Source organism: Oncorhynchus masou, chromosome 5, assembly GCF_036934945.1.
Source record: "Oncorhynchus masou masou isolate Uvic2021 chromosome 5, UVic_Omas_1.1, whole genome shotgun sequence".
Lineage (NCBI taxonomy): Eukaryota > Metazoa > Chordata > Actinopteri > Salmoniformes > Salmonidae > Oncorhynchus > Oncorhynchus masou.
Window position 1 is genome coordinate 63,450,637 of NC_088216.1, and position 27,885 is coordinate 63,478,521.

A 27,885-nucleotide genomic window follows, 5' to 3' on the forward strand; every position below is an offset into this window, starting at 1 on the left:
GTCAGATTTCAAACAAACTTTACGGAAAAAGCAAACCATGCAATAATCTGAGTACAACTTTCAGACAACAAAGCAGCCAAAAAGATATCTGCCATATTGGGTAATCAACATTATTCATAAATAGCATTATAAATATTCCCTTACCTTTGATGATCTTCATCAGAATGCACTCCCAGGAATCCCAGTTCCACATGAAATGTTTGATTTAGTTCGATAATGTCCATCATTTATGTCCAAAGAGCTACTTTTGTTAGCTCTAACAAATCCAACAAATCCAAGTCATGAAGTGCGTTCCCTAAAAGCAGACGAAATATCAAAAAGTTCCGTTCCTGTCCGTAGAAACATGTCAAATGATGTATGGAATCAATCTTTTCTCCAACCGGAGAATTCCACTGTCTTCAGAAGTGCGATGGAACAGAGCTCCCTCTCATGTGAACGCGCATGGTCAGAGCATGGTCAGCTCATGGCAGACCTTACTCATTCCCTTCGCATTCGGTTCCACTTCACAGTAGAATCCTCAAACAAGTTTCTAAAGACTGTTGACATCTAGTGGAAGCCTTAGGAAGTGCAACATAACCAATATCCCACTGTGTATTCAATAGGGGCTGGGTGGAAAATTGACCAACCTCAGATTTCCCACTTCCTGTTTGGATTTCTTTTCAGGTTTTTGCATGCCATATGAGTTCTGTTCTACTCACAGACATCATTCAAACAGTTTTAGAAACGTCAGAGTGTTTTCTATCCAATACTAATAATAATATGCATATATTAGCAACTGGGACTGAGGAGCAGGCCGTTTACTCTGGGCACCTCTGGGCACCTCTGGGCACTTTTCATCCAGGCTACTCAATACTGCCCCTGCAGCCATAAGAAGTTAATTTGTGGAATTTCTTTCCTTCTTAATACGTTGAGCCAGTTGAGTTGTGACAAGGTAGGGGTGATATACAGAAGTTACCAGCCTCCAGAAATTGCATCCCAAATAAATGCTTCACAGAGTTCAAGTAACATACACATCTCAACATCATCTGTTCAGAGGAGACTGCATGAATCAGGCCTTCATGGTCAAATTGTGGCCTCCCAGGTGGCGCAGTGGTTAAGGGCGCTGTACTGCAGCGCCAGCTGTGCCATCAGAGTCCCTGGGTTCGCGCCCAGTCTCTGTCGTAACCGGCCGCGACCGGGAGGTCTGTGGGGCAACGCACAATTGGCCTAGCGTCGTCCGGGTTAGGGAGGGCTTGGTCCTTGAGGGATGTCCTTGTCTCATCGCGCACCAGCGACTCCTGTGGGGGGCCGGGCGCAGTGCGTGCTAACCAAGGTTGCCAGGTGCACTGTGTTAAGAAGCAGTACGGCTGGTTGGGTTGTGTATCGGAGGACGCATGACTTTCAACCTTCGTCTCTCCCGAGCCCGTACGGGAGTCGTAGCGATGAGACAAGATAGCTACTACAACAATTGGACGCCACGAAATTGGGGAGAAAAAGGGGTAAAAAAAGAAGGAAAAAAAAGAAGAAGAAGAGACTTGCTTGGGCCACGAAACACGAGCAATGGACATTAGGCCGGTGGAAATCTGTCCTGTGGTCTGATGAGTCCAAATTTGAGATTTTTGGTTTAAACCGCCTTGTCTTTGAGACGCAGTGTAGGTGAACGGATGATCTCTGCATGTGTGGTTCCCACCGTGAAGCATGGAGGAGGAGGTGTTGTGGTGCTTTGCTGGTGACACTGTCTGATTTATTTTGAATTCAAGGCGCACTTAACCAGCATTGTTACCACAGCATTCTGCAGCTGGTTTGCGATTAGTTGGACTATAATTTGTTTTTCAACAGGACAATGACCCAACACACCTCCAGGATTTGTAAGGGCTATTTGACCAAGAAGGAGAGTGAAAGAGTGCAGCATCAGACGACCTGGCCTCCACAATCACCCAACCTCCACCCAATTGAGATGGTTTGGGATGAGTTGGACCCCAGAGTGAAGGAAAAGTAGCCTACAAGTGCTCAGCATATGTAGGAACTCCTTCAAGACTATTGGAAAAATCCTTCCAGGTGAAGCTGGTTGAGAGAATGCCAAGAGTGTGCAAAGCTGTCATCAAGGCAAAGGGTAGCTACTTTGAAGAATCTAAAATAGAAAATATATTTTGATTTGTTTAACACTTTTTTTTGGTTACTGCATGATTGTTATTTCATAGTTTTGATGTCTTCACTATCATTCTACAATGTAGAAAATAGTAAAAATAAAGAGAAACCCTTGAATGAGTAGATGTGTCAACACATTTGACTGGTACTGTACCTGTATCATGTGTTTCTGAATGCCATGTTTGTGTTTGTGTGTCAAGATGAGGATGAGGAGGGCGAACACAACACTGTCCCGCTCACATCTCTGGACAGCTTCTTCTCTGACGACGACTCCCTCAAACAACAGAAGAAGAAGAAACCTAAAAAGATGAAGGAGGGCAAGATGCCCAAAGTCAAGAAGAGGAAAAAGGAGGTGAGCTCTATCAGACTGCAAACATTTTTGTGCACAATAACACACAACCTGTAAGAAGCTACAGTAGATGTTGTGCAATAAACTGTAGTAGTCTCTTTGTGCCATTTAGACTGTGGATCAGGAGGAGCTCCTGTGGTAGTCAACATGGACGGTAGGTTAGGAGTGCTAGAGCGTGTACCAGTGGGTGCCAGTAACAGCGTTGTAACAGAGCTGTTCTGACAGCTGAACTCTCCCAGGCATTAGTTCCTGACATTCAGGCAACAGGCTTTAAACAGCAGCACTGAGCGGGGACTCTCCATAGACCACACCACAACCATTATATCAAAACAGACATCAAACAACTCCTGAACTTTATTAGTTTCATGGCTGCTCTTTAGATTATTGGCTAATTGAGGTTAACCAATGTGTGCCTTGAAAGAGATCATAGAGGAATCAGTGGGAAGTGTTCGGTGTAACACAGTGATCCAGGAGAAAGTGTTTGGGGTAACACACCCACATGAAAAAATACTAGTTTACTATAGAATACTACAGTACTTACTATAGAAATATGGAGTATACTATAGAGTACTATACTGCACACTTACTATCCCTCAAGCATGTAGTTTTGTAGTATACTGTAGCATACTATAGTATTATCCCCCAAAACACTGCAGTAAATACTATAGTAATGTCTGCAAAAACACGGCAGGTAGTACGTGGTTAGTACGTTGGGCCTCTAACCGAAAGGTTGCTAGATTGAATCCCCGAGCTAACAAGGTACAAATCTGTTGTTCTGCCCCTAGACAAGGCAGTTAACCCACTGTTCCTAGGCCGTCATTGTAAATAAGAATTTGTTCTTAACTGACTTGCCTAGTTAAATAAAGGTTAAATAAAATAAAACAATACAACAGTCCACAAAAACACTACAGTAAATCCTACAGTATACTACATTCCGCAAAACACTACAGTAATTACTATAGTATATACAACAGTAAATACTACAGTATTCACTCTGTGACTTAAGTCTGCAAAAACTCTACAGTGAATACTGCAGTAAAGTCAGCAAAAACACTCCAGTGACTACTACAGTATTTATACCATAGTATACTATGATCTTTTTTCATGTGGTTATCTGTATGCCATTTGAGGGCCTTGCCCGTTATACAGTTTGTGTTGGCTTTGTGGTGCCTGTTTATCATCTGTGTGTCCTCTGCCTGGGTTTGGGATTGACCAGTGTTCTGAATAGTGGTGGTGACAGAACGGGGAGGTCCCTGTCAACGGCTGCCAGCGGTACTAGAAGGAGCTTTGGCTGGCCGCGAAAAACACAGAGCACTGGACCCTGTCATGCTAATGAGGGGTCGCCTCATCCCTTTCCCCTCTGTTACACTCTCTTCCTTTCCATCCCTCTCTCTTACCATGCTCAATTCACAAGCTCTGCTCGACGTGTTCATCGGGCAGCACTGACTGCTAAGGGAAACCACATCTAGCTGTTATTCACTTACAATCTCTCCCCGAAGTCTAGTGTCAGTAATGGGCCACGGATCAATGGAGGTTACTGCCCCACCAGTGGGTCTCTCCCCCCAGGTTGTCTCAGAGCTGAAGGAAGGAACCAGCTGTGCTCAGACTCCCTCCAGCAGGGCCCGAGCACGCCACAGGAGAGCTGTTAGTACTGATGCTAGATCTGTTTTAAGGAGAAAATCCCTTTGGGGGACTGTGCATGTTGATAGTAAGCAGTGTTTTTTTCACACTATACAATTGTAAGGCTTGGAGTGTTTAAGGTATCGTGAGGATATGACTTTGTATATTCAACCTGACATTTATTTCTGACATAATGGCTGGACAGTATGTACTAATTTAATTTAGTTCTGAAAGTCCTTAATTAATCTGAAATGAAGTTGATACAAAGGAATTTTCTTTAAGACTTTCTTTATTTTTCTTGATCTCCCAGCAGAGACCTCCTCTTTGTTTCCACCCTGATCTTGTGCCCTGTGATGCGTTTGTGAAACATTGAACCCTCTACATTGTGCGGTCAGGGGTTGGGTGAAGACTCTTCTCTGTAGTTACTCTCTCTGGATTAACAGTGGTTCTGCTTCCCTGCCTCCATCACCCTCCACTCCATTTTCATTTGGACCCCCCCTCCACACTCATTCTCTCCCCTTCTCCGTATGCATAAATGAGATTTGTCTAGACGGGCGCTGGAACACAGGCTCTGCAACCACAGGCCTCTGCATAACAAGCTCGTTATGCAAACGTGTCTGATTGGATGGCGCTGTTCCATTGGCTGCTGCTGCTATAGAGTGAGGGGGAGGGGGAGAGAGAGAGAGCTCCAGACTGCACAGTTTGGTCACCATAGCAACACAGACGGACTGGCGGTGGGGTTGGCAGGCGCTGCGGCAACATGATCCTTTCCTCTGCGCCGCAGAGCAAGACGCCTGCGAGTCTCTCCATGGATCCACACAGGCCTACTGTGCAACGTTCATGCACGCACACACAAACACACGCACGAGGGTGCATGCACCCACGCATACAACCCAATGCCAGTGCTCACTCATACACTCCATCTATAAACGTTCAACTGCGTAGCCTTACAGATGTTGCTATAGCAAGGCCATGGAGACAATACATAGAGACAATATATGCCTTAGACTTATTGACTGGCTAGGAGGGGGAGATGTGATTGGCTGGGCTTCTGAAGGTGTATGTTGCTTTGTTGTTGCTGTTCTCTATGTAAGCAGAAGGTTTAGAGGTGAATGTGCCTCTGATCATGCCATCTATGGAGCTCTCAACAAGCAGGGAGATAGATATGAACTCAGTTGATTAAATGTTAATCGTTATCCAGATGGTATGGGGGTGGAGGAGTAGGAGGTCAAGTCAAGAAATTATTCATGTTTTTTGGATGTATGCTCTTTCTCCCTCTTTCCTCTTCAAATATGAAGACTGTGTTAGTGATATTTGCTGACTCATTGTCTGTGTATAAAATGTCTCCTGATTGACAGACAGAGGGGGTGGGATTGTATACTGTAAACGGTGTGTGTGTGTGTGTCAGGGAGGAGGAGGTGGCGGAATAGGAGTTGGTGGCAATGACCAGGAGGAGCAGGCCTTGGAGCGGGAGGATGACCATCCACTGCAACGTCCAGAGATTGGCTCAGAGAGCGAGAGCAGCACCTACGCCCCTGCCCCCACCACAAAGAAGAAGAAGAAGAAACCAAAGGAGAAGAAAGAGAAGAAACCCAAACGGAAGAAGAGAGAAGAGGAGGAGGAGGAGGAGGATGATGATGATGATGACGACGACGATGATGATGATGAAAATAATAAGGTACATTAAGCGTGTCTCTGTTAAACCATCTGTCTAGTTTGACCTGTATTTGTTGTTGTCATAGACTGGACTCGCACTTGTGTTGTTCTGCCCCAGGAGCCCAAGTCATCCAGTCAGCTGATGCAGGAGTGGGGTCTGGAAGATGTGCAGTATGGCTTCACAGAGGAGGACTATACAACCCTCACCAACTACAAGGCTTTCAGCCAGTTCCTCAGGTACTCAACATGTAGGGTCATCATTTATTGCTTTTCTTGTCTATGGATGGCTGTCATGTCTGTGTTGTTAGTTGTTGCTTGAAGCTATCCTAATTAAAACTGCACAGAGAAACTGGAGCAGTGTGTTGAACATTGGACCTTTTTTTTTGGGTGGGGGGGGGGGTTGTATGACAGCCTGGAGGTTCAGAGACTGAATGTATTGACCCAATATATTAGAGAGGCCACTGTGCCAAACCACAAGACATTGGCTGACAAATCACAAGCATGCCATGCACACAACACAGAGGCGACGTTATACAGAGGCGACGTTACACAGAGGCGACGTTACACAGAGGCGACGTTACACAGAGGCGACGTTACACAGAGGCGACGTTACACAGAGGCGACGTTACACAGAGGCGACGTTACACAGAGGCGACGTTACACAGAGGCGACGTTACACAGAGGCGACGTTACACAGAGGCGACGTCACACAGCGGCGACGTTACACAGAGGCGACGTTACACAGAGGCGACGTTACACAGAGGCGACGTTACACAGAGGCGACGTTACACAGAGGCGACGTCACACAGATGGGTCACCACTAATACTGGGGAATAAAGATACAGGTCACTCTAGTGCAGGTTGTTATATAATTAACTGAGAAAATAACAAGGTAAGACAACAGTGTTCTTTCCCTGACTATTCTCAGGCCACTTATTGCCAAGAAGAACCCTAAGATCCCCATGTCAAAGATGATGACAGTGTTAGGGTCCAAGTGGCGTGAGTTCAGTGCCAACAACCCCTTTAAAGGCACCTCCGCAACTGCTGTGGCTGCCGCGGTGGCTGCTGCTGTGGAAATGGTCACTGTGGCCTCGCCCATCTCTGTCAAAGAGGTGACTACCCTACCAAGCTCTCAGCCTGGGCCAATCAGAAAAGCCAAAACCAAAGATGGAAAGGGTAAGGGCTGCCAATCAAGCATGCGGTATATCAGAATGTATAGAGATATAGTAATAAAGCACCCTCTATACCTCTCTGGTCTGTGCCTGATCTTGTTGTCCTATAGGGCCTGGGGTAAGACGGAAGACAAAGACTGTAAAGGAGGTGAAGAAGAAGAGTAAAGGGAAGAAGACCAAATCAAAGAAGAAAGCATCCTCGGTAGGGTTTGGAGCGGCACACGTCTCCTTTCTTACTTTCAGTCACATTACTATGACTTAGAATAGATACAGTAGGTTGTTGTTCCCAAACTCTAGTATGGATGAGGTATGTGCTTATTGTGTTAGTTATGTAGTTGCTGATTGACTGAGGTTGTGAATGACTCCGTGTCTGTTGGCAGAGTGAAGAGGACTTTGGGCTGGAGGAGTCGGACTTTGATGATGTCAGCATCCACAGTGCCTCAGTGCGCTCTGATACCTCGGGGAATGCCAAGAAGAAAGCCCGGAAGGGTCGGAAAAAAAGGAAAAGTATGCTATGTCTTATCTACACTAACCAGTTCTACTAGCTTATATCCTCCCTTCTTTCCATAACCCTCATAACACAATGACTGTTACTGCTGTGTGTGTAGACACAGACTACATTGACTTGAATCTGAGTTTCCTGTCTTGTGTGCAGGAGAGGATGGGGACGGCTATGAGACAGACCACCAGGACTACTGTGAGGTGTGCCAGCAGGGAGGGGAGATCATCCTGTGTGACACCTGTCCCAAAGCTTACCACCTGGTGTGTCTGGACCCCGAGCTGGAGAAGGCCCCCGAGGGCAAGTGGAGCTGCCCCCACTGTGTGAGTAATACACCTTAACCTTGACTGTCACTAAACACAACAGAAGTACATCATCCCTATCACATTATGACAGAAGTGCATTGTTACAACAAAGTACATTATCACTATCCCTCATCTGTGCATTCAGGAGAAGGAGGGCATCCAGTGGGAGGCCAAAGATGATGAAGATGATGAGGAGGAGGAGGAGGAGGTTGCGGTTGAGGAAGAGGATGACCACCTGGAGTTCTGCAGAGTGTGTAAAGATGGAGGGGAGTTGCTGTGCTGTGACACCTGCCCCTCCTCCTATCATATCCACTGCCTCAACCCTCCCCTGCCTGAGATACCCAATGGGGAGTGGCTGTGCCCACGCTGCATGGTGAGTGACAAGTTCTCCCACGAATCAGTGTTCAGTCAGTGTCACATGCTCCACAATGGTCCAGTTATTGAGTCATGTTATTTGTGAGAATGCACTTTGTTCTCCATTAAATAAAATAGACTGCTAGAAACAAAATGGAAAGTGTCACTCTCTGTGTAGGCTCCCAAGAGAGAACAGAGATAGACTAATGAGGATAATACCATTCTGTCTCACATAACTCTCTTTCCCCCTCTAGTGCCCACCACTGAAGGGGAAGGTACAGAGGATTCTCCACTGGACTTGGGGGGATCCCCCTTTACCCACTGAGGTGCCCCCTGGCCCTGATGGAGAGATGGTGGACCCGCTGGTCAAGCCCCCCCTGAAGGGCCACCCGGAGAGGGAACTATTTGTCAAGTGGGCTGGTCTCTCCTACTGGCACTGCTCCTGGGTCAGCGAACTACAGGTGAGACAATAATCTGTCTGTTTGTCTGACTGCTGCTGACTGCTGGGGGTTTGTCAGAGTTATCACAGTGTTTGAAAGTCAGCCATGTTCAAATATAGTGGCTTACAAGCAGGGCCGTGCACAGGGGGCAGGTGCTACAAAAAAAATGAAAAAAGGACACCCCCCTTGAAAAATAAATAACTGACAGATGTGCTGCGCGTTACCCACTGTACGCTTCACACAATCCAAAGCTTTTAAAAAACTAAGCTATTGTTCCCTCTGCTAAGTCTGGAACCAATAGGACCCCGAACAGCTTCTACCTCCAAGCCATATGACTTCTAAACAAGACTGCTAAATAGCTAATCAAATGGCTAGCCATGTTATTGTCTGCTCCCTGTATTCTCTATAGCCATCTTATTGTCTGCTCCCTGTATTCTCTATAGCCATGTTATTGTCTGCTCCCTGTATACTCTATAGCCATGTTATTGTCTGCTCCCTGTATTCTCTATAGCCATGTTATTGTCTGCTCCCTGTATTCTCTATAGCCATGTTATTGTCTGCTCCCTGTATTCTCTATAGCCATGTTATTTTCTGCTCCCTGTATTCCTGTATTCTCTATAGCCATGTTATTGTCTGCTCCCTGTATTCTCTATAGCCATGTTATTGTCTGCTCCCTGTATTCTCTATAGCCATGTTATTGTCTGCTCCCTGTATTCTCTATAGCCATGTTATTGTCTGCTCCCTGTATTCTCTATAGCCATGTTATTGTCTGCTCCCTGTATTCTCTATAGCCATGTTATTGTCTGCTCCCTGTATTCTCTATAGCCATGTTATTGTCTGCTCCCTGTATACTGTATAGCCATGTTATTGTCTGCTCCCTGTATACTGTATAGACATGTTATTGTCTGCTCCCTGTATTCTCTATAGCCATGTTATTGTCTGCTCCCTGTATTCTCTATAGCCATGTTATTGTCTGCTCCCTCTATTTTCTATAGCCATGTTATTTTCTGCTCCCTGTATACTGTATAGACATGTTATTGTCTGCTCCCTGTATACTGTATAGACATGTTATTGTCTGCTCCCTATATACTGTATAGCCATGTTATTTTCTGCTCCCTGTATACTGTATAGACATGTTATTGTCTGCTCCCTGTATACTGTATAGACATGTTACTTTCTACTCCCTGTATACTGTATCTTTAACTGTGCATTGTTGGAGAAGGACTCATAAGTAAGCATTTCACTGTTAGTCTACACCTGTTGTATACAAAGCCTGTGACAAATAATATTTGATTTGATTTGAAATTTTAGGCCGACTCATGGTGTAATAGACTATTCTGAATGATTTATTTTCTGTCTGATCAGGAAATAAATGAAGTGCTGCACGTAGGCTATCAGACAATCAAACCGAATATCGATGATGTAAATCAGGTGTTATCAAGTGTTATGCTGCTGTGGCAGTACTGTTGATATTTACACTAAGTAGCTTGCTACACACACTCGACCTGTGACTGCATTTCAAGCCATGCATGTTTGGATACCGGGCGTGCGGAATCTCTGTACAGGCAAGGGTGGGGGGGTGAACTTGTGGGTTCAGAACAGCGGCAACAAAAACTGTATACAAATGTTTTTATAATTATACCACCACCCAAAAGGGCACTTGGCCAGTGAGAGGTCAAAGGGGAAGGTATACCGCTGTTTGTGGACTTGCCTGCTTACAAGACAACACGTCACAGCACATTGTCACAAATATGACAAGAATATGTAAGGCAACTTCATGTCATACTTTTTCCGCAGCATTGTTGGTTAAGCCATGCCCTTGTCTCTGGTGTGTGCAGTTAGAGCTGTACCATGCGGTGATGTACCGTAACTACCAGCGGAAGAACGACATGGACGAGCCCCCTCCGTACGACTACGGCTCTGGGGAGGAGGAGCTGAACAACGAGAAGAGGAAGAGTAAAGACCTGCAGTATGCTGCCATGGAGGAGAGATTCTACCGCTACGGCATCAAGCCAGAGTGGATGGTCATCCACAGGATCATCAACCACAGGTGCTCACTTCATACACACACTGTCCTCTCGTATAAGGACTTTCTCTCACCCAGACTCACACTCACCACTTTATATACAATGGAGTAAAGACAGTCATATCTACAGCATCATAAAACATTGTTGTCCCAGGTTTGAAATGTGTACAAGTAATTGTCTTTGTATTCAGAGGTTCAATCCAAAAGCTCACAGAGTTTTGACTGTCATTGTTCCTTGCGGTCCTTGCAGTTATGATAAGGATGGAGATGTGCACTACATGATCAAGTGGAGAGACCTGCCCTATGACCAGTGCACCTGGGAGGTGGATGACTTTGATGTCCCTGAGTATCACCACAGCAAACACTCCTACTGGGACCACAGGTCAGCTCAGATCTCACACTTTGTTTTATCTCTCTCTCTGTCTCTCTCTTTCTTTCCCTCTGTGTCTCGCTCTCCCTCTCTCTCTGTCTCTCTTTCCCTCTGTGTCTGTCTCGCTCTCTCTTTTTCCCTCTGTCTCTCTATCCCTCTCTCTGTGTCTCTGTCTCGCTCTCCCTCTCTGTCTCTCTCGCTCTCTCTAGTACACGCACAAGCATATTTGTTTCACATGATTTCACATCCTGAGTTGACTATTTGTTAATATCTACTGTGATTTGACAGGGAGCAGATGATTGGTGATGACCAGCGCCCCTTAGTGGTGAGAAAGGGAAAGAAGGGTAAAGAGGAGGAGAAGAGGAGGGAGAGAGAAATCCCCCCCGATGCCCCAATTATAGATGTGAGTGGCCATCATTACTCGGGACTAAGACATACAGTCCTATTAGCTTAACAATCAACTGATATACCTCTGGTTATTCTCTCTCTGTCACTAGCCTACCATCAAGTTTGAACATCAACCCTGGTACATCAATGCCACTGGGGGCACCCTGCATCCGTACCAGCTGGAGGGTCTAAACTGGTTACGGTTCTCCTGGGCACAGGGCACAGACACTATCCTGGCAGACGAGATGGGCCTGGGCAAGACTGTCCAGACCATCGTCTTCCTCTACTCACTCTACAAGGAGGTGGGTGAGGAGGACAGGCTCATACAGAACAGGGGTCTATTTGTTTGGTATTAATGTTCTATGACGTTATTAAAGGACAAGTTTTATTTTTTACAACCAAATGTCTATTTTATAGAAGGGTCCAGACACCTTTTTCTATAACATACCATTTACATCAAAAATAGACATTTGGTTGTATAAACGAAAACTTCTCCTTTGGGTAAATACAACACAATAGAATCAGTACTGATTAAAGTAATACAATTTATGTTGCATATATTGTCAAATAGTATATTTAGTCATGACTGAAACATGCCCCCCCCCCCCCTTCAGGGTCACTCCAAAGGGCCATACCTGGTCAGTGCCCCCCTGTCCACCATCATCAACTGGGAGAGGGAGTTTGAGATGTGGGCCCCAGACTTCTACGTGGTCACTTACACTGGGGACAAAGATAGCCGAGCGGTCATCAGGGAGAACGAGTTCACATTTGAGGACAGTACAGTCAAGACAGGCCGCAAGGTCTTCCGTATGAAGGTATCCCCATGAACTACAGTTACAATGTATTGAATCTCAGTGAACATCGACAAGCGTGTAATTTACATTGAAAGGAGAGTGGTTGTCATATCTAGAATCTCTGTTTTGGTCTTGACAGAAAGACAGTGCCATCAAGTTCCATGTGTTGTTGACATCATATGAGCTGATTACCATTGATCAGACCATTCTGGGCTCCATTAACTGGGCCTGTCTAGTGGTGGACGAGGCCCACAGACTGAAGAACAACCAGTCAAAGGTAACCCGACACCTCAAATTAAACCAATGCGTCCAACAAATTGATATAATTGGTCATTATTGTATTTGTCACTGGTAAATTGTCTAATAGTCCGTTTCTTAAGATCTAAAATCTGATTTCTTTACAATCTGTTATCAATATATTATCCATCTCCTCCCTTTCAACTTCATCAACTTCGTATATAATTATTACTCAACTCTATTTGTGACTTGGTTGAGCCTCTAATGTCTCTGTCACTGTTCCATAGTTTTTCAGAATCCTCAACGGTTATAAGATCTACTATAAGCTGCTACTGACTGGCACTCCTCTGCAGAACAACCTGGAGGAGCTGTTTCACCTGCTCAACTTCCTCACCCCAGAGAGATTTAAGTAAGAGCTGTACTGTACCCCTCACTGGGGCCCCTCCATTAGCCTGGCAGTCTACCTATGGGGCCTGCTATCTGCTGCTGTAGCAGAGCGTAAAGAGCTACTGCTTAGGGAGATGCAATGGTGACCACAGGGTCCTCCTTACAGTACTGCCTGAAGCCAAGGCTTCCATTGCTCATTTTAACATTGACTGTACCGTCTTTAAAAGGTATCTATAAACTGTTTTGCTGTGTCTGTGCTCTCTCTTTCTGCAGTAACCTGGAGGGCTTTCTGGAAGAGTTTGCAGACATCTCCAAGGAGGACCAGATCAAGAAGCTGCATGACCTGCTGGGCCCACACATGCTCAGGAGACTGAAGGCTGATGTCTTCAAGAACATGCCTTCCAAGACAGAGCTCATTGTACGAGTGGAGCTCAGCCCCATGCAGAAGTTAGTTAGTCCTCTTCTAGTACTTTTCTATTGGACCTCCCATTGTTGTATAAAACCTCTTCTGCGTTGTACCCCCAGGCTTAATCCCGCCTCTCACCTTTGACCTCTGACTAACAGGAAGTACTACAAGTTCATCCTGACGCGGAACTTTGAGGCGCTCAACTCCAAGAGCGGGGGCAACCAGGTGTCCCTTCTCAACATCATGATGGACCTGAAGAAGTGTTGCAACCACCCCTACCTGTTCCCAGTGGCAGCTATGGTGAGGGAGGGTGGAGAGATGGGGGAGGGGAGAGAGAGTGATGAGGAGGAGAGAGGGCAAAGGGAAGTTATGTATTGTAGAAGTTTATAGGTTGCCAACATGCAGGTATTTGTGTTTATCAGTGAGAGTTGACTGTCTCTGTGTGAGGTGCTGTGCTTTCTCATTGGGTTATTTGCTCTTTGTGTAAATGCAGGAGGCGCCAGTGTTACCCAATGGCTCTTATGATGGGAACCAGCTGGTCAAGTCCTCAGGCAAACTCACCCTGCTCCAGAAGATGCTGAAGAAACTCAAAGATGAAGGACACAGAGTTCTCATCTTCTCGCAGATGACTAAGATGCTGGATCTGCTTGAGGACTTTCTGGAATACGAGGGCTACAAATATGAACGCATCGATGGAGGCATCACAGGGGGGCTACGACAGGAGGCTATCGACCGCTTCAATGGTGAGTTACGCTGCTGTTCTGTCTTTGTCCAGCAGGGAGCAGCACAGACAGCACTTATACTCACACACTTGCGTGCACACTCCATGACTGTGTGACTTAATTTCTACTGCAGCACCGGGCGCACAGCAGTTCTGCTTCCTGCTCTCCACCCGAGCTGGAGGCCTGGGCATCAACCTAGCCACGGCAGACACCGTCATCATCTACGACTCAGACTGGAACCCTCACAACGATATCCAGGTACTGTGGGACATGGTACACACTAAGACAGGCTACATAATAAACTGTTGTCTGTATGCATTAGAACCCTCACAGAGTTGTGAATAGTCTGTTTCCATTTCTCTTCCTCCTTGACACCCTGTTCTGTTTCTGTATCGGTCTCTGCTCCTCTCTCACTCTCTCCCTCCCTCCATCTCTCTGCTGCAGGCATTCAGCAGGGCCCACCGTATAGGTCAGAACAAGAAGGTGATGATCTATCGCTTTGTGACACGGGCCAGCGTGGAGGAGCGTATCACCCAGGTGGCCAAGAGGAAGATGATGTTGACCCACCTGGTGGTGAGGCCCGGCCTGGGCTCCAAAACCGGCTCCATGTCCAAACAGGAGCTGGACGACATCCTCAAGTTTGGCACTGAGGAGCTCTTCAAGGATGAGATGGAGGCGGCCGCTCGGGCCATGGGTTCCCACCAGAAACTGTGTAAGACTAATGATGCGCGTACTGACTACACTGACTACAATGTGTCACAATTATAATTCCTTTCTGTATGAAAAAGTCAAACCTGTTTTGCCAGGAACAGATTGTAGTTTTTAACTGATTTGAACAAGATGTAAGTCTGTGTTCCTCTGACACAGTATATTGTGAATCGTGTGTTTACTCCAGGGGATATAAAGGATGGAGATGAGGGCAGTGTCATTCACTATGATGACAATGCCATCTCCAAGCTGCTGGACCGTAGCCAGAATGCCACGGAGGACACTGAGATCCAGAACATGAACGAATACCTCAGCTCCTTCAAGGTGGCCCAGTATGTGGTCAAAGACGAGGACGCGGAGGTAAGGACACACACACTCAGTCAGCATTGGAGGTGTCTATGTCTAGGAGTGGCTCTGTTATGTATTCTCACAGTGTGTGTATGCGTATTCAGTCGTCTCACTTTAATCAGTAGTAGCTAAGGTAACCACTTTGTTTACCCAGTAGTTTCCTTGTTTCCTTGTTCAGTATTCTCACTGTGTGTGTGTTCCTGTGTGTGTCTGTGGGTGTGCGTGTGTTCAGGAGGAGCCCCAGCGGGAGATCATTAAGCAGGAGGAGAATGTGGATCCAGACTACTGGGAGAAGCTGCTGAGGCACCACTATGAGCAGCAGCAAGAGGACCTGGCCCGTAACCTGGGCAAAGGCAAACGCATCCGCAAGCAGGTCAACTACAACGACACGTCTCAGGAGGACCAAGGTTTGCCTCATACTGTACTGTACACTCTGGCCTGCATTTCTCTTCTGCTTTAACAGGAACTATATGATTATTCCCCCTCCTAGGGAAAAGTTTAGTGAACTAAGCATCCCTCTAGATATACCTCTGGTAACACGAGTGGCACACTCTACCTCTTTTTGGTTATTTGTGTGTAACTATAGAAGCTTGCTTGAAAATAGTGACACATTTAGAAGCTGTATTGCTTTATATTGCTTTAGCTTTACAGTATGTAAGTTGTGTTGAGGTGCTCTTTAACACGTTCCCCCATAGTTCAACAATAGGTATTTGAGACTGAAGGGGAACTGTTTTAAAACCCATCTAAAGCAAATGCACACTCAGAGACGAAGTGTTGATGAAGTGCACAGTCCACCAGTGTCGTGGCTGGGAGGACCGAGCAGACAGAGGCTCTGCTGCTAGTCAGTAGTAGTCAGTAGAGGATGCCTGCCCCCTAGTGGAGTAGTGTGCATGCCCACTGTAGTGGTCTGCAGTGCCAGCCCCCCCCTAGTGGGCCCCTGCAGAAGTGAATGCACTGTGCTGTTTCTCTCTGATCTGATCTGTGGCTCAGAGTGGCAGGATGATCTTTCAGACAATCATTCCGAGTACTCCGTGGGGTCCGAGGACGAGGACGAAGATTTCGAGGAGAGGCCGGAAGGTGGGTGTCAATGAGACCTGCGTAATCACTACGTTATAGATAACTCGCTCAGTGCCAGCTCTGCTCTGTGTAGATGGGCCTGGAACCTATCATTGGTAAGATGTTACTGAGGCACCTGTCTGATGGTGGGGGTGTTTCTCTGTAGGTGGGCGCAGGCACTCTCGCAGACAGCTGAAGAGTGACAGGGACAAACCTCTGCCACCCCTGCTGGCACGCGTAGGGGGCAACATCGAGGTAAGGAAGGAAGCACTCTGGTTTTATTTTAGAAGACAACGTGTGTGCATGTTGATTTGACTAGTGGGTATAATGCCCTGTGCCAGGTGCTGGGGTTCAACACCCGTCAGCGGAAGGCCTTCCTCAACGCTATCATGCGCTGGGGCATGCCTCCTCAGGACGCCTTCAACTCTCACTGGCTGGTCAGAGACCTGAGAGGGAAGAGTGAGAAAGAGTTCAGGTATTTTAAGCTCATCTTGTATTCAGGAGTATTTTAACTGGGATTCAACGGCATCTCAACAGTCTCTACTGTTCACTATTACGTCCCATTCAAATGCATACCCGTCTGTGTATGATGTCTCCCTGTCTCTCTAGGGCCTATGTGTCCCTGTTCATGAGACATCTTTGTGAGCCGGGGGCAGACGGAGCGGAGACCTTTGCAGACGGTGTCCCACGAGAGGGGCTGTCCCGCCAACATGTCCTCACCAGGATCGGAGTTATGTCTCTGGTCAGGAAAAAGGTACACATCAACCAATCATTAAAATTAACCAACCAATCACATAAATTAAACCCAGCAGAAAACAACTAGTTCCCCTCATAACTGGGATGAGCAATGTTTAGATTTAGTAAGGCTGGTTCCCTGCTTTAGCATCTGGTTTTAGATAGCATGCCTTCAATACAAAGTGTAGAATGGTGGAGTAACCCAGTGTCCTCTCATAGATTGTTAACTCACTGGTGTGTCTCTATCCAGGTCCAGGAGTTTGAGCATGTCAATGGAAAGTACAGCACTCCAGACCTGATCCCACTTGGACTAGAGTTGAAGAAACTGACTGAGAGTCTGTCCTCTGACCCCAACACCCCTGTCCCTGCCAGCCCTGTAGCCACACCCCAGCCTCCTGGCACTCCAGTCCCACCAGGTCAGAGTCACATTTGTTTTTTAGTTTTTTGCCAGGTTAGTCTCATTGAGATAAAAATTTAAAAAACTATTTTCCAAGGGAGACCTGGCCAAAATAGCAGCACACAGTTTCAGACATAATTACAACATAAAACACAAAGCACCACAGTTTAAAAACATACATTTACACATTGAGCAGGCAATAAATATTTGGGAAAGTGTGGTGCATCTAAGGGTCAAAACATCACTTTATTGCCCACCAGAGATTTGAGCCTAACTTTGAACTCATCCAAGAAGACCAGCTCCTGCAGTTTCATGTCCATTTGTAGCTTCTTCCAGTGTGTAGTGTGTGTGTTTGTTTGTGTGTGTGTTTCACTTATGTTAGTTCATTAGATTTATTAAACAGGGAATGAGAGACAATGTTGGTGATTGATTTGCTGTTTTTACAGAGAAGATGGATTCAACCTCAGGGCCTACTGAAGACAAGGAGACCACAGAATTAGAGTACAAGAAGCTACCAGAATTGGAGGTCAGAGTTCACTCCTCTTCTTCTGAAATGTTCCTTAATTGCCCTGTCTCTTATCCTTCTTTTCCCTCTATCTTTTACTCTCTTCATACTGTTCTTTTCCTCTACATCTAATTTAATCGTTCTTATAATTCAAAACATATGCCACCTTCTAACTATCACCTTTTAATGTAAACTGACTCTCTGTCTCTCTCTCGCTCTCTCTTTCTCCCCAATCTGTCTCTTCCTCTCCGTCTGTGATGGTTGTCTCTCCAGACTAATCTAAGTACAGAGTCATCTTCCCAGGTAGGGAAGACAGACAAGGCTGCTGACTGGGATGAGACAGTGAAGTGCAGCACAGAGGACAAACCAGTCTCCTCAGAGGAGAGTAGTGAAAGGACAGACACACCCTCCACACTTCCAGAGCCATTCACCAATCCTAAAGAGCCTCCATCCAAACAGACAGAGCTGTCGTCCAATCAAAGCTCACCAAAAGGTGAGTGGTGCATTACATGGTTATTATGATCCAACGAGATGTTAATGGTTAATGTATTGGCTTTGGTTTGTACCACCTCATAAAAGTCAGTTGTGACATTTCTCTGTTTTGATTTGGCCATGTGTCTGTCTATGACCCCTTAGCGGAGCCTTGTAGAGAGACAGAGAAGTCTTTAGATAAAGGAGACAGTGATCCTGCCCCAGCCAAACGTGAGGAAAAGGAACTGAAGCCAGGTAAATGCAGAACAAGAAAAACCTGAAAACCTTCACTCTTTGAGTGGCAAGAGTGAAAGACACATTACTGTATATTAGTGAGGTAACGCTTTTTCCTGAGGGTGGAACTCAAAAATGGAATCTTGTCAATCCATTTACTTAGTTTTTTCAGACGAGCCCAAGAGCGAGGACATGCCAGTGCCCGAGGGCCGGCTTAACGGTGAGAAAGAAGCACAGGAGGAGACGGAGGACATCAGGAGGGAGGTGGAGAAGAACGGCTTCAAAATGAGGTTCATGTTCAACATCGCCGACGGAGGCTTCACAGGTGAGGGATGAGCAGGAGATACAGGTAGTATAATAATTTAATATATGCCATTTAGCAGACACTTGTATCCAAAGCACTTATTCATGCATGTATTTTTTGTATGGGTGGTCCCAGCAGGAATCAAACCTACAATCCTGGTGTTACAAGCGCCATGCTCTACCAATTGAGCCATACAGGACAGCTAAGGTATAGGAAGGAACACTACATGTTTGGTCAGGTCTAATGTTTGTTAATCTCTGTCAGAGCTACACACCCTGTGGCAGAACGAGGAGCGGGCCGCTGTGTCATCTGGGAAGATGTATGACATCTGGCACCGTCGCCACGACTACTGGTTGCTGGCTGGCATCGTAACGTATCCTTCCTCTGCATCTTACAGAGCTGGTCAGAATTCACAGTGCACAGTAATTCACTCGTCTGGTCTCAGAGGAGCTGAAGTCTTAAAGCTATTTGTGATGTGAAGTTCTTTTATACTGTTTGTTTTCACTGATGGGGGAACCTCAGACATGGCTATGCCCGCTGGCAGGACATTCAGAACGACCCACGTTATGCCATCCTCAATGAGCCATTCAAGACTGAGATGCACAAGGGGAACTACCTGGAGATGAAGAACAAGTTCCTGGCTCGCCGCTTTAAGGTGAGATGCTTTTTGCTGTCATAAAAACACATTTGTGAACATCCTGAATCTGAATAGTGGGCAAAACAACATTCAATATCTCTCTCTCTCTCTCTCTCTCTCTCTCTCTCTCTGTCTCTCTCTCTCTTTCTGTCTCTCTGTCTCTGTCTCTGTGTGTGCATGCTGGGAGCATTTTGTAGTTGAGAGGCCATGTGGAGGGCTCTGTCCATACATATTTTCTTGATTCTTTCCTTGGTCTTTTCTTTCATTTTTTTTTTCCGATGGTGGAGGATTAAAGCACTATTAGTTTAGTGGTATCCACTGTTTGTTTGTTTTTTTTAAGTTAGAGAGGAAGAGAACAGCGTTTTAGGGGGCCATGGAATCGCAGGCCGCAGTGGCTGGGCCAAGTCATGCTATAGATGGTGGTGTAGTTGAGGCTGGGCCTAGTCATGCTGTAGATATTGGTGTAGATGAGGCTGGGCCAAGTCATGCTATAGATGGTGGTGTCGTTGAGGCTGGGCCTAGTCATGCTATAGATGGTGGTGTAGATGAGGCTGGGCCTAGTCATGCTATAGATGGTGGTGTAGATGAGGCTGGGCCTAGTCATGCTATAGATGGTGGTGTAGATGAGGCTGGGCCTAGTCATGCTATAGATGGTGGTGTAGATGAGACTGGGCCTAGTCATGCTATAGATGGTGGTGTTGATGAGACTGGGTCTAGTCATGACATGGATGGTGGTGTAGATGAGGCTGGGCCTAGTCATGCTATAGATGGTGGTGTTGATGAGACTGGGTCTAGTCATGACATGGATGGTGGTGTAGATGAGGCTGGGCCTAGTCATGCTATAGATGGTGGTGTAGATGAGACTGGGCCTAGTCATGCTGTAGATGAGGCTGGGCCTAGTCATGCTATAGATGGTAGTGTGGATGAGGCTGGGCCAAGTCATGCTATAGATGGTGGTGTAGATGAGGCTGGGCCAAGTCATGCTATAGATGGTGGTGTAGATGAGGCTGGGCCTAGTCATGCTATAGATGGTGGTGTAGATGAGACTGGGCCTAGTCATGCTATAGATGGTGGTGTTGATGAGACTGGGTCTAGTCATGACATGGATGGTGGTGTAGATGAGGCTGGGCCTAGTCATGCTGTAGATGAGGCTGGGCCTAGTCATGCTATAGATGGTAGTGTGGATGAGGCTGGGCCAAGTCATGCTATAGATGGTGGTGTAGATGAGGCTGGGTCTAGTCATGCTATAGATGGTGGTGTAGATGAGACTGGGCCTAGTCATGCTGTAGATGAGGCTGGGCCTAGTCATGCTATAGATGGTAGTGTGGATGAGGCTGGGCCAAGTCATGCTATAGATGGTGGTGTAGATGAGGCTGGGCCAAGTCATGCTATAGATGGTGGTGTAGATGAGGCTGGGCCTAGTCATGCTATAGATGGTGGTGTAGATGAGACTGGGCCTAGTCATGCTATAGATGGTGGTGTAGATGAGACTGGGCCTAGTCATGACATGGATGGTGGTGTAGATGAGGCTGGGTTTAGTCAGGTTATGCTAGTGGATGAGGAGAGTATAGTGGGGAAGGGGAAGCGACTGGAGGGGTGTGTGGAGGACGGTGTCAAGCGGAAAAGGAAAAAGGGGGGAGAATACAGGAGGCTGGAGGCTGGTGTGGTCAAAGGCGCAAAGGAACATTTGCCTGGTGCTGGGGGGGGTTTGCTGTCTGGGAAGTTTTGTAAGATCAGTACAACACGCTATGAAAAATGAGGGGCATGGTGTCCTCTCACCCGGAAACGTTTAGGTTGAGGAAGTAGGTCACAACCGTGCGGAAGGGTTTACCTTCAGACACTGTTTAGATTCATCATTTTTTTCTGGCACTGGAGCTATTTGAGCTTTGCTATTGGTCTTATTCTTTGCTGGTTTTTCTCCCACTTCTTATGGAGACTCGTCGGGTCGGCTCGCTCAATATAAATGGCACCAGAGATGTGGGAAAGCGTATGTGTTGGGTGAATATGTAAAACAAATAAAGTACAGGTGTTGTTTCTGCAGGAGATGCATAGTGATGTGGTGAATGAAGTCGATTGGGGGCTCTGGTGGAAAGGGGCAAGTGTGCTGAGCCATGGAACAAATGTTAGTGCAGGGGTGGCAGTCGTTGCACCGTGCCTGGCCGTAAAAATGTGCTCCTCAAAGGAGGTGTGTAGGAGTAGACTGCTTGTAAAATACTCAAAAAAAACTTGTCCTTATAAATGTGTATGCACCTAACACAGGGAGAGAGAGAGGGGGTGTCTGTTTGAGTGTCTTTGCCAGGAACTCTCACAGGTAGTGCCTGAGGAGACGCTGGTGGTTGGCGGGGACTGGAACTGTACGATGGATTATACAAAAGACTGAAATGGGGAGGAGCCTCATTCAGGCTCAGTGCTGGTGTTAATGGACATCATTAAGCAGTTTGACATAGTGGATGTTTGGAGAACTAAACATCCCAACACAAGATAGTATACATGGGGGAAGGTCTTTGGGGCTCGGGTGAGTGCAGCCCGACTCGATCAGTTTTACATGTCCAGGAATCAGAGTAATAGGCTGCTGGGCGCTACCATTCTCCCGGTAGGTTTTTCAGATCACCACATAACCATGGCTCTGCTGTCTGTTTCACCAGGGCATCGGCAGGGATCCTATTAGAAGTTTAATGTAAAGTTCTTACACTTTTTGCTCAGGCTTCCAGACTTTTTGGGAAAGATGGGGGCATCGAAGAGAGGAGTATCAGTCTCTGAGTCAATGGTGGGATATTGGAAAAGTCCAAATTCGGCTTTTCTGTCAACAGTATACAGCTCTCTCATCCTCAGAGGCTAGGGGAACTTGAGCATAGTATCAGTGAAGTGGAGGTAGAGCTGGCGGGGCAAGGCAATGTAGGCCTTCAGGCTAATTTAGGTGAATTACGTAGGGACTTGGGCAGTTTACATAGGGACCTTAGTATAGAACCGTGGAGTTGTTTATGGCAGAACTGTGTGATCCTATGTGTGCTGAGGTTTTATTTGCAGAAATCCCTAAGCGCTCTCTGGCACATAGGTATGAAATGGACATTCCCATGAACTGGCAGAGGCCATAACCCAAATGTCCCCCGGCCGTGCACTGGGGGTCGATGGACTCCCAGTACAGTTTTATAAAAAATTCTGGGGAATAATTGGACTGGACTTCTTTTGCGTGTTGCATGAGTGCATCGAAGTAGGAGAGTTGCCAATGAGCTGCCGTCGGGCTGTTCTGACTCTATCCCAAAAAGGGGGACTTGTGTGAACTTGGGCGGCAGTCTAGTGGTTAGAGCATTGGGCCAGTAACCGAAGGGTTGCTAGATCGAATCCCAGAGCTGACAAGGTAAAAATCTGTTGTTCTGCCCCTGAACAAGGCAGTTAAACCACTGTTCCTAGGCTGTCATTGTAAATAAGAATTTGTTCTTAACTGACTTGCCGAGTTAAATGAAATTTGCAAAATATTTTTTTTTAAAGAACTGGAGGCCTTGTTAGATGGGGGTGGGGGGGTAAAGCCTTCTTCAACCTCTGCATTAAGGTGAGGAACATTAGGAGCCTTACAGGAGTGAAGGCACATCAGTGGCAGGGGGTATATGGGGCGGAGAGAATGGCGGGTCTTAGATGGAGGGGTCTCTGAACTTCCAGTACCAAAAAGGTCAGGGGACCACCAGTGGATGGTTCTATGAGGAGCCCTGGCCACTAACAGCTGGTTGGCACGGGTCGACCCGGGAGTCAGACAGGGGTGTGTCCTTTCTGTGTCATGAGTGAAACTGTGAAACTGTGATTCATGTGTTTTCTGTGTGCACCAGGTTAATGCCTTTAATGTCTCTGTTGGAATGTTTGTGTGAGAGGTTGGGAGTGGAGTTTACTGTCGGGATGTTTATAATGGGGTACAGGTATTCAAAAAAGGAAAAGTCCAGATTTGTGTTTCGGTTTGCTCAGGCAAAGTTGGCTATTTAGCTAACAAGGAGGAACAGGGTCAAAGGTGGGGGGATAACAGACCCTTTACTATTATTTAATGGGACGGTCTCTGCGTGTCTTAGGGTGGAATGTGAGTTCTGTAAAATTATAAAAAGTGTGTAGATGTTTCAGGAGACACAGTGGGGCAAAAAAGTATTTAGTCAGCCACCAATTGTACAAGTTCTCTCACTTAAAAAGATGCGAGAGGCCTGTAATTTTCATCATAGGTACACTTCAACTATGACAGACAAAATGAGAAAAGAAAATCACATTGTAGGATTTTTAATGAATTTATTTGCAAATTATGGTGGAAAATAAGTATTTGGTCAATAACAAAAGTTTATCTCAATACTTTGTTATATACCCTTTATTGGCAATGACAGAGGTCAAACATTTTCTGTAAGTCTTCATAAGGTTTTCACACACTGTTGCTGGTATTTTGGCCCATTCCTCCATGCAGATTTCCTCTAGAGCAGTGATGTTCTCCCCCAAGATGACTGACTAAATACTTTTTTGCCCCACTGTATGTTGTGGGGGGGGGTTGTCTGTACAGCTGGAGAAGATGGGTTTGATATACGGTTGTAGAAGCAGTGAGATTTGGTTAGTCTAATGTGTTGTTTTGTATCGTGGGGTAGAGGGCAGTACAGGGGATATTCATTTTTTAAAGGGGGGTGGTGGTGAGGTTTTAATAAAATTAAATGAGGATGTATTATTAAAGAAAGACAATGTCAAAAGTCTCTCTCTCTTTTAGCTGTTGGAGCAGGCTCTGGTGATAGAGGAGCAGTTAAGAAGGGCAGCGTACCTGAATATGACCCAAGACCCCAACCACCCGGCTATGGCCCTGAATACCCGCTTTGCTGAGGTGGAGTGTCTGGCTGAGTCCCACCAGCACCTGTCCAAGGAGTCTCTGGCCGGGAACAAGCCAGCCAACGCTGTGCTGCACAAAGGTCTGTCATCTCCCAGTGTGTACACAGCAGCAGGACTAAAACACTGTCTACAAACTCAAGATCTGGGTGAATAAAAATTAAGTATTGCATCAACTGTAGATAAGATTGGATACATTAGTGCATTCTTGTCATTGACGGTGTCTGTGTGTTCCAGTACTGAACCAGCTGGAGGAGCTGCTGAGTGATATGAAGGCAGATGTGACGCGGCTTCCCAACATGTTGTCCCGGATCCCCCCCGTGTCTGCCCGTCTGCAGATGTCTGAGAGGAGCATCCTCAGCCGCCTCACCAACCGCGGCAATGAACCTCCGCCCCAACAGGTACTGTACAGGCATGGGCTCGGTTATGGCGATAGGTGGGTTAGGATTGGTATAATTAGGTTTAGTTTCGTTGGAGCAAGGTTAGGCTCAGGGTACTGTAGGTTTGGCTTGGTTTAGTTGGGGTGCTTTGGTTTGGTAAGTCATTTTGGTCGTCATTGACAAGATGTGTAAATTGTGTTCTGTACTCTACCTCCAGCCGTTCGGCCAGAGCTCATTTGCCTGTTCCCAGATGTACAGCACTGGTTTTGGGGGCAGCTTCCGGGGGCCTGTGGGAGGAGCCATGGTCAACTACAGCCAGATGCCCCTGGGACCCTACGTCAGTGGTAAGAGGCCTGTCTCTGCACGACTGTAGGTCTAACTGTAAGATGAGATGTTCCTTATCTGAACAGCTGAGGACAGAAACTGCAAGATAACTGAAAACGATGGAGCACTGTAAGATGAAATGCTGCTCTGTGTCCCTTTCTAATAATATGTTAGGGAATGAAAAGCTTAAAATGTTTTATGTGGGTCATTTATTTTTCTGAGCAGCCTTTCTTTGGTATCCCTGTTTGATATCCCTTCACCCCCTCCCCCCAAATTATTCCCCCCCGGGGCCCCCTCTTCTAGTGTCCAACGGCCCCCCACCCCCGTCCAGCCACCTGGACAAGAAGTCCTGCGACCCGCTGAGGGACGTCACCACCCCTGACCTCAAGTCAGGCAAGCCCAGTGATGTCATCTGTATTGAAGATTAGATCAGCTATCCCAAAATTGATCTGGAGTCAGCCAAGCCCAGGGATGTCAACTATTATATAAATGATTACAGAATCTTCGCACCCCCCCTTCCTCATCCTCCCCTCTCCTGTAAGAAGCTCTCTGTCTATGGATTAGAGGATAAACCTAGGAATAATACACAGATGTATTTATCTATCGTATGAATTGCACTTCTATCTTTCGAGGATTCTTCAACATACTTCATGCAGTAGCTATTTGCTTTTATGACTTAGGTTGGTGAGTCAAGCAGAGGAACTGTCTATTAGGATGTGAGAGTCAAACGACCTCAGACGCCCGGCTTCTGCTAACTGACACGTGGAAGGGAAGTGATCTTATAGAATGACTGGAACCGCCCTGTCTGAAGGGGAAAGTATTGGCTACAGGAAGAGCTGCAAAAAGTGAAAGTACACATGGTGGATGAACCGGTGGAGGTGCCAATGCTCCGGAGCTGCTGGAATGAGAATCATCTGTGTCTATTCATTGACTTTAGGCCTGGCTCTGCTCCTTCATTCTGGGTCTCTTCCTTCTGCATTCATCTTTTGCCTATTCTTTGTGCATCGGGACCGACCTCTGCTGGAGCAGTGTGCTTTAGCTACGTACACATAGAAGGAAAATAGAACTATGAAGGCATAAGGCTCCCTTCCTAGAATTATAGAGATCATAAGTGGGTGCTGATACGGCAGCCAATTCTCTCATTATGTTTACTACGTGTTTGTTTTTATAGTTTTATGGCAGAGCCTTGAGTTGGAACTTGTAAGAGTAAGTGTGACTTTAAGGAAGTACAGCTACACTATGCCTCAACCCCTAAAGACTGCCATCTCCCGCCTCTGGAGAAAGGGATCCTAGTTACAGAGCTGCATTAGCTATTAATATACTAAGGGGTTCTCCCTTGTAATGTACATAGTTCAAGAGACTGCTGTTTATTTTGCCTTGCATTGTCATTGTGAATTTGACGCATACATGCATAAAACTGTAACAGGCTGGATTAGTGCAAAAAGTGAAGATCACATAGAAGTTACTAGCCTATTTCTGCAAATGTACATGTATTTCTTTAATATTTGAATGTGATTATTGGCCAACCTCCGGGGCCATGACTAGTGTGTGTTATAAACAGAATTTTCTCCTGTCTGTCATATGGTTGGGATGTCAAGCTAACTGTGTACTGGACATGGTGCTGGATGGGAGTAATTCTGTTGCCTTTAACACATACAAGTTATGGTGTTATAGTTCCCCAAAGCGCCTCCTTCCCTCCCTCTTCCATTGTGAGAAATTAAAAACTAAAAAGTGCTTATGACACTACGTCACCTTTTGGCCTAGGTTTCATGTTTTCCATGAAATGTGCGTTATTGTGTGTGCTTCTTTTTAAGGTAAAGTGTTATTTCAGAATGTACTGCTTTAGTGCCACTTAAAGAGGTCTGCTCACTCCATGGCCCTGATGGCTAATGTCCCAGATTGTATGCTTGATAATCTTATAAATGGGTGGAATTATTTCCATTGAGAACTGAGGGCAGTGGTTGAATAAGATAGCTAATTCAATCATCAATAGATTATAATCTTCATAGAGTTTTTGATAGCCATCAAGGACCAAGGTTGGATAGCCATACAGTAAAAGTATCAAAAGCTGTTTTTGTTTTCTTGTTTTTTGATGTTTTGTTTTATATGGGTTCCTTGGAAGGGAACTGTTTATTGCATTACATGTTGTGAGGACTAAACCGTATCAGAGCGACAGCATGGATTCACTTGACAATACTTTTTATTCCATCTGTCTGCTAATGTGATTGTCCAAAGTGAAACTACCTTTTTATATGTTCAATGAGACTTAATTTGTTGAGATTTTTCATGAATGTGTGTATTACATTTACTCATTGAAAACCTTAAAGGCCCCAGTGCAGTCAAAAACGTGAATAACCTGTGTTTTATATATATTTCCACACTATGAGATGGAATAATACTGTGAAAATGATGATAATGCCCTTTTAGTGTAAGAGCTTTTGAAAAGACTGCCTGACATTTCAACCTATTTTCATGGGAGTTTTGGCCTGCCTGGTGACATCACCAGGCGGTAAATTAGTTAACAGACCAATTAGAAAGATAGCTCCAAACCTCTCAATAACAGCTAGTTTTCAGTTTACCCTCCCCACTCAAGATCACTCCCAGACAGTCCTGGCAAAATTCTTGCTTGAGATATTGCTCTTTGCTAAAAAAATAAAATAAGCTTTTTGTTTCATTTTTATCATTTTAATCGAAAACAATCACAGTAAGGCACTTAATTGTTACCCAGAAATTATTTTATATTGAGATAAGAACGTCTGCATTGGACCTTTAAATGCGATGTTTGCTCTTATTGTTCTCCAAGACTAGAGGCATTACACTACCGTTCAAAAGTTTGGGGTCACATAGAAATGTCCATGGTTTTGAAAGAAAAAAATAGCATCAAATTGATCAGAAATACAGTGTAGACATTGTTAATGTTGTAAATGACTATTGTAGCTGGAAATGGCATATTTTTTATGGAATATCTACATAAGCATACAGAGACCAATTATCAGCAACCATCACTCCTGTGTCGCAATAGCATGTTGTGTTAGCTAATCGAAGTTTATCATTTTAAAAGACTAATAGATCATTAGAAACCCCTTTTGCAATTATGCT

At 45.8% G+C, this 27,885-nt stretch overlaps 1 protein-coding gene across 7 annotated transcripts in view; it reads left to right on the top strand.

The window, feature by feature from the left end:
* LOC135540075 (chromodomain-helicase-DNA-binding protein 5-like) overlaps positions 1–27,825 on the top strand; it is a 50,660-nt gene extending 22,835 nt beyond the window's left edge. For 2 of the 7 annotated variants that reach the window (XM_064966414.1, XM_064966409.1), the window contains exons 2-39: positions 2,328–2,479; positions 5,505–5,774; positions 5,871–5,989; positions 6,681–6,928; positions 7,035–7,126; positions 7,305–7,431; positions 7,580–7,746; positions 7,874–8,101; positions 8,337–8,543; positions 10,361–10,572; positions 10,799–10,930; positions 11,207–11,321; positions 11,416–11,607; positions 11,920–12,120; positions 12,239–12,376; positions 12,624–12,745; positions 12,997–13,170; positions 13,288–13,429; positions 13,623–13,872; positions 13,985–14,109; positions 14,296–14,563; positions 14,747–14,919; positions 15,140–15,314; positions 15,898–15,984; positions 16,130–16,218; positions 16,305–16,438; positions 16,573–16,717; positions 16,949–17,114; positions 17,542–17,621; positions 17,874–18,093; positions 18,237–18,326; positions 18,469–18,630; positions 18,874–18,982; positions 19,132–19,264; positions 23,970–24,231; positions 24,320–24,483; positions 24,680–24,806; positions 25,090–27,825. In XM_064966414.1, the coding sequence (XP_064822486.1) occupies positions 2,435–2,479; positions 5,505–5,774; positions 5,871–5,989; positions 6,681–6,928; positions 7,035–7,126; positions 7,305–7,431; positions 7,580–7,746; positions 7,874–8,101; positions 8,337–8,543; positions 10,361–10,572; positions 10,799–10,930; positions 11,207–11,321; positions 11,416–11,607; positions 11,920–12,120; positions 12,239–12,376; positions 12,624–12,745; positions 12,997–13,170; positions 13,288–13,429; positions 13,623–13,872; positions 13,985–14,109; positions 14,296–14,563; positions 14,747–14,919; positions 15,140–15,314; positions 15,898–15,984; positions 16,130–16,218; positions 16,305–16,438; positions 16,573–16,717; positions 16,949–17,114; positions 17,542–17,621; positions 17,874–18,093; positions 18,237–18,326; positions 18,469–18,630; positions 18,874–18,982; positions 19,132–19,264; positions 23,970–24,231; positions 24,320–24,483; positions 24,680–24,806; positions 25,090–25,214 (6,015 nt within the window). In that variant the 5' untranslated portion in view covers positions 2,328–2,434 and the 3' untranslated portion in view covers positions 25,215–27,825. Of the gene's footprint in view, positions 1–1,818; positions 2,093–2,327; positions 2,480–5,504; positions 5,775–5,870; positions 5,990–6,680; positions 6,929–7,034; positions 7,127–7,304; positions 7,432–7,579; positions 7,747–7,873; positions 8,102–8,336; positions 8,544–10,360; positions 10,573–10,798; positions 10,931–11,206; positions 11,322–11,415; positions 11,608–11,919; positions 12,121–12,238; positions 12,377–12,623; positions 12,746–12,996; positions 13,171–13,287; positions 13,430–13,622; positions 13,873–13,984; positions 14,110–14,295; positions 14,564–14,746; positions 14,920–15,139; positions 15,315–15,897; positions 15,985–16,129; positions 16,219–16,304; positions 16,439–16,572; positions 16,718–16,948; positions 17,115–17,541; positions 17,622–17,873; positions 18,094–18,236; positions 18,327–18,468; positions 18,631–18,873; positions 18,983–19,131; positions 19,265–23,969; positions 24,232–24,319; positions 24,484–24,679; positions 24,807–25,089 lie in introns of all 7 variants that reach the window. The other 5 variants (XM_064966411.1, XM_064966413.1, XM_064966412.1 and 2 more) reach the window with 5 other exon arrangements.
* The last annotated feature ends 60 nt before the right edge of the window (positions 27,826–27,885 follow it).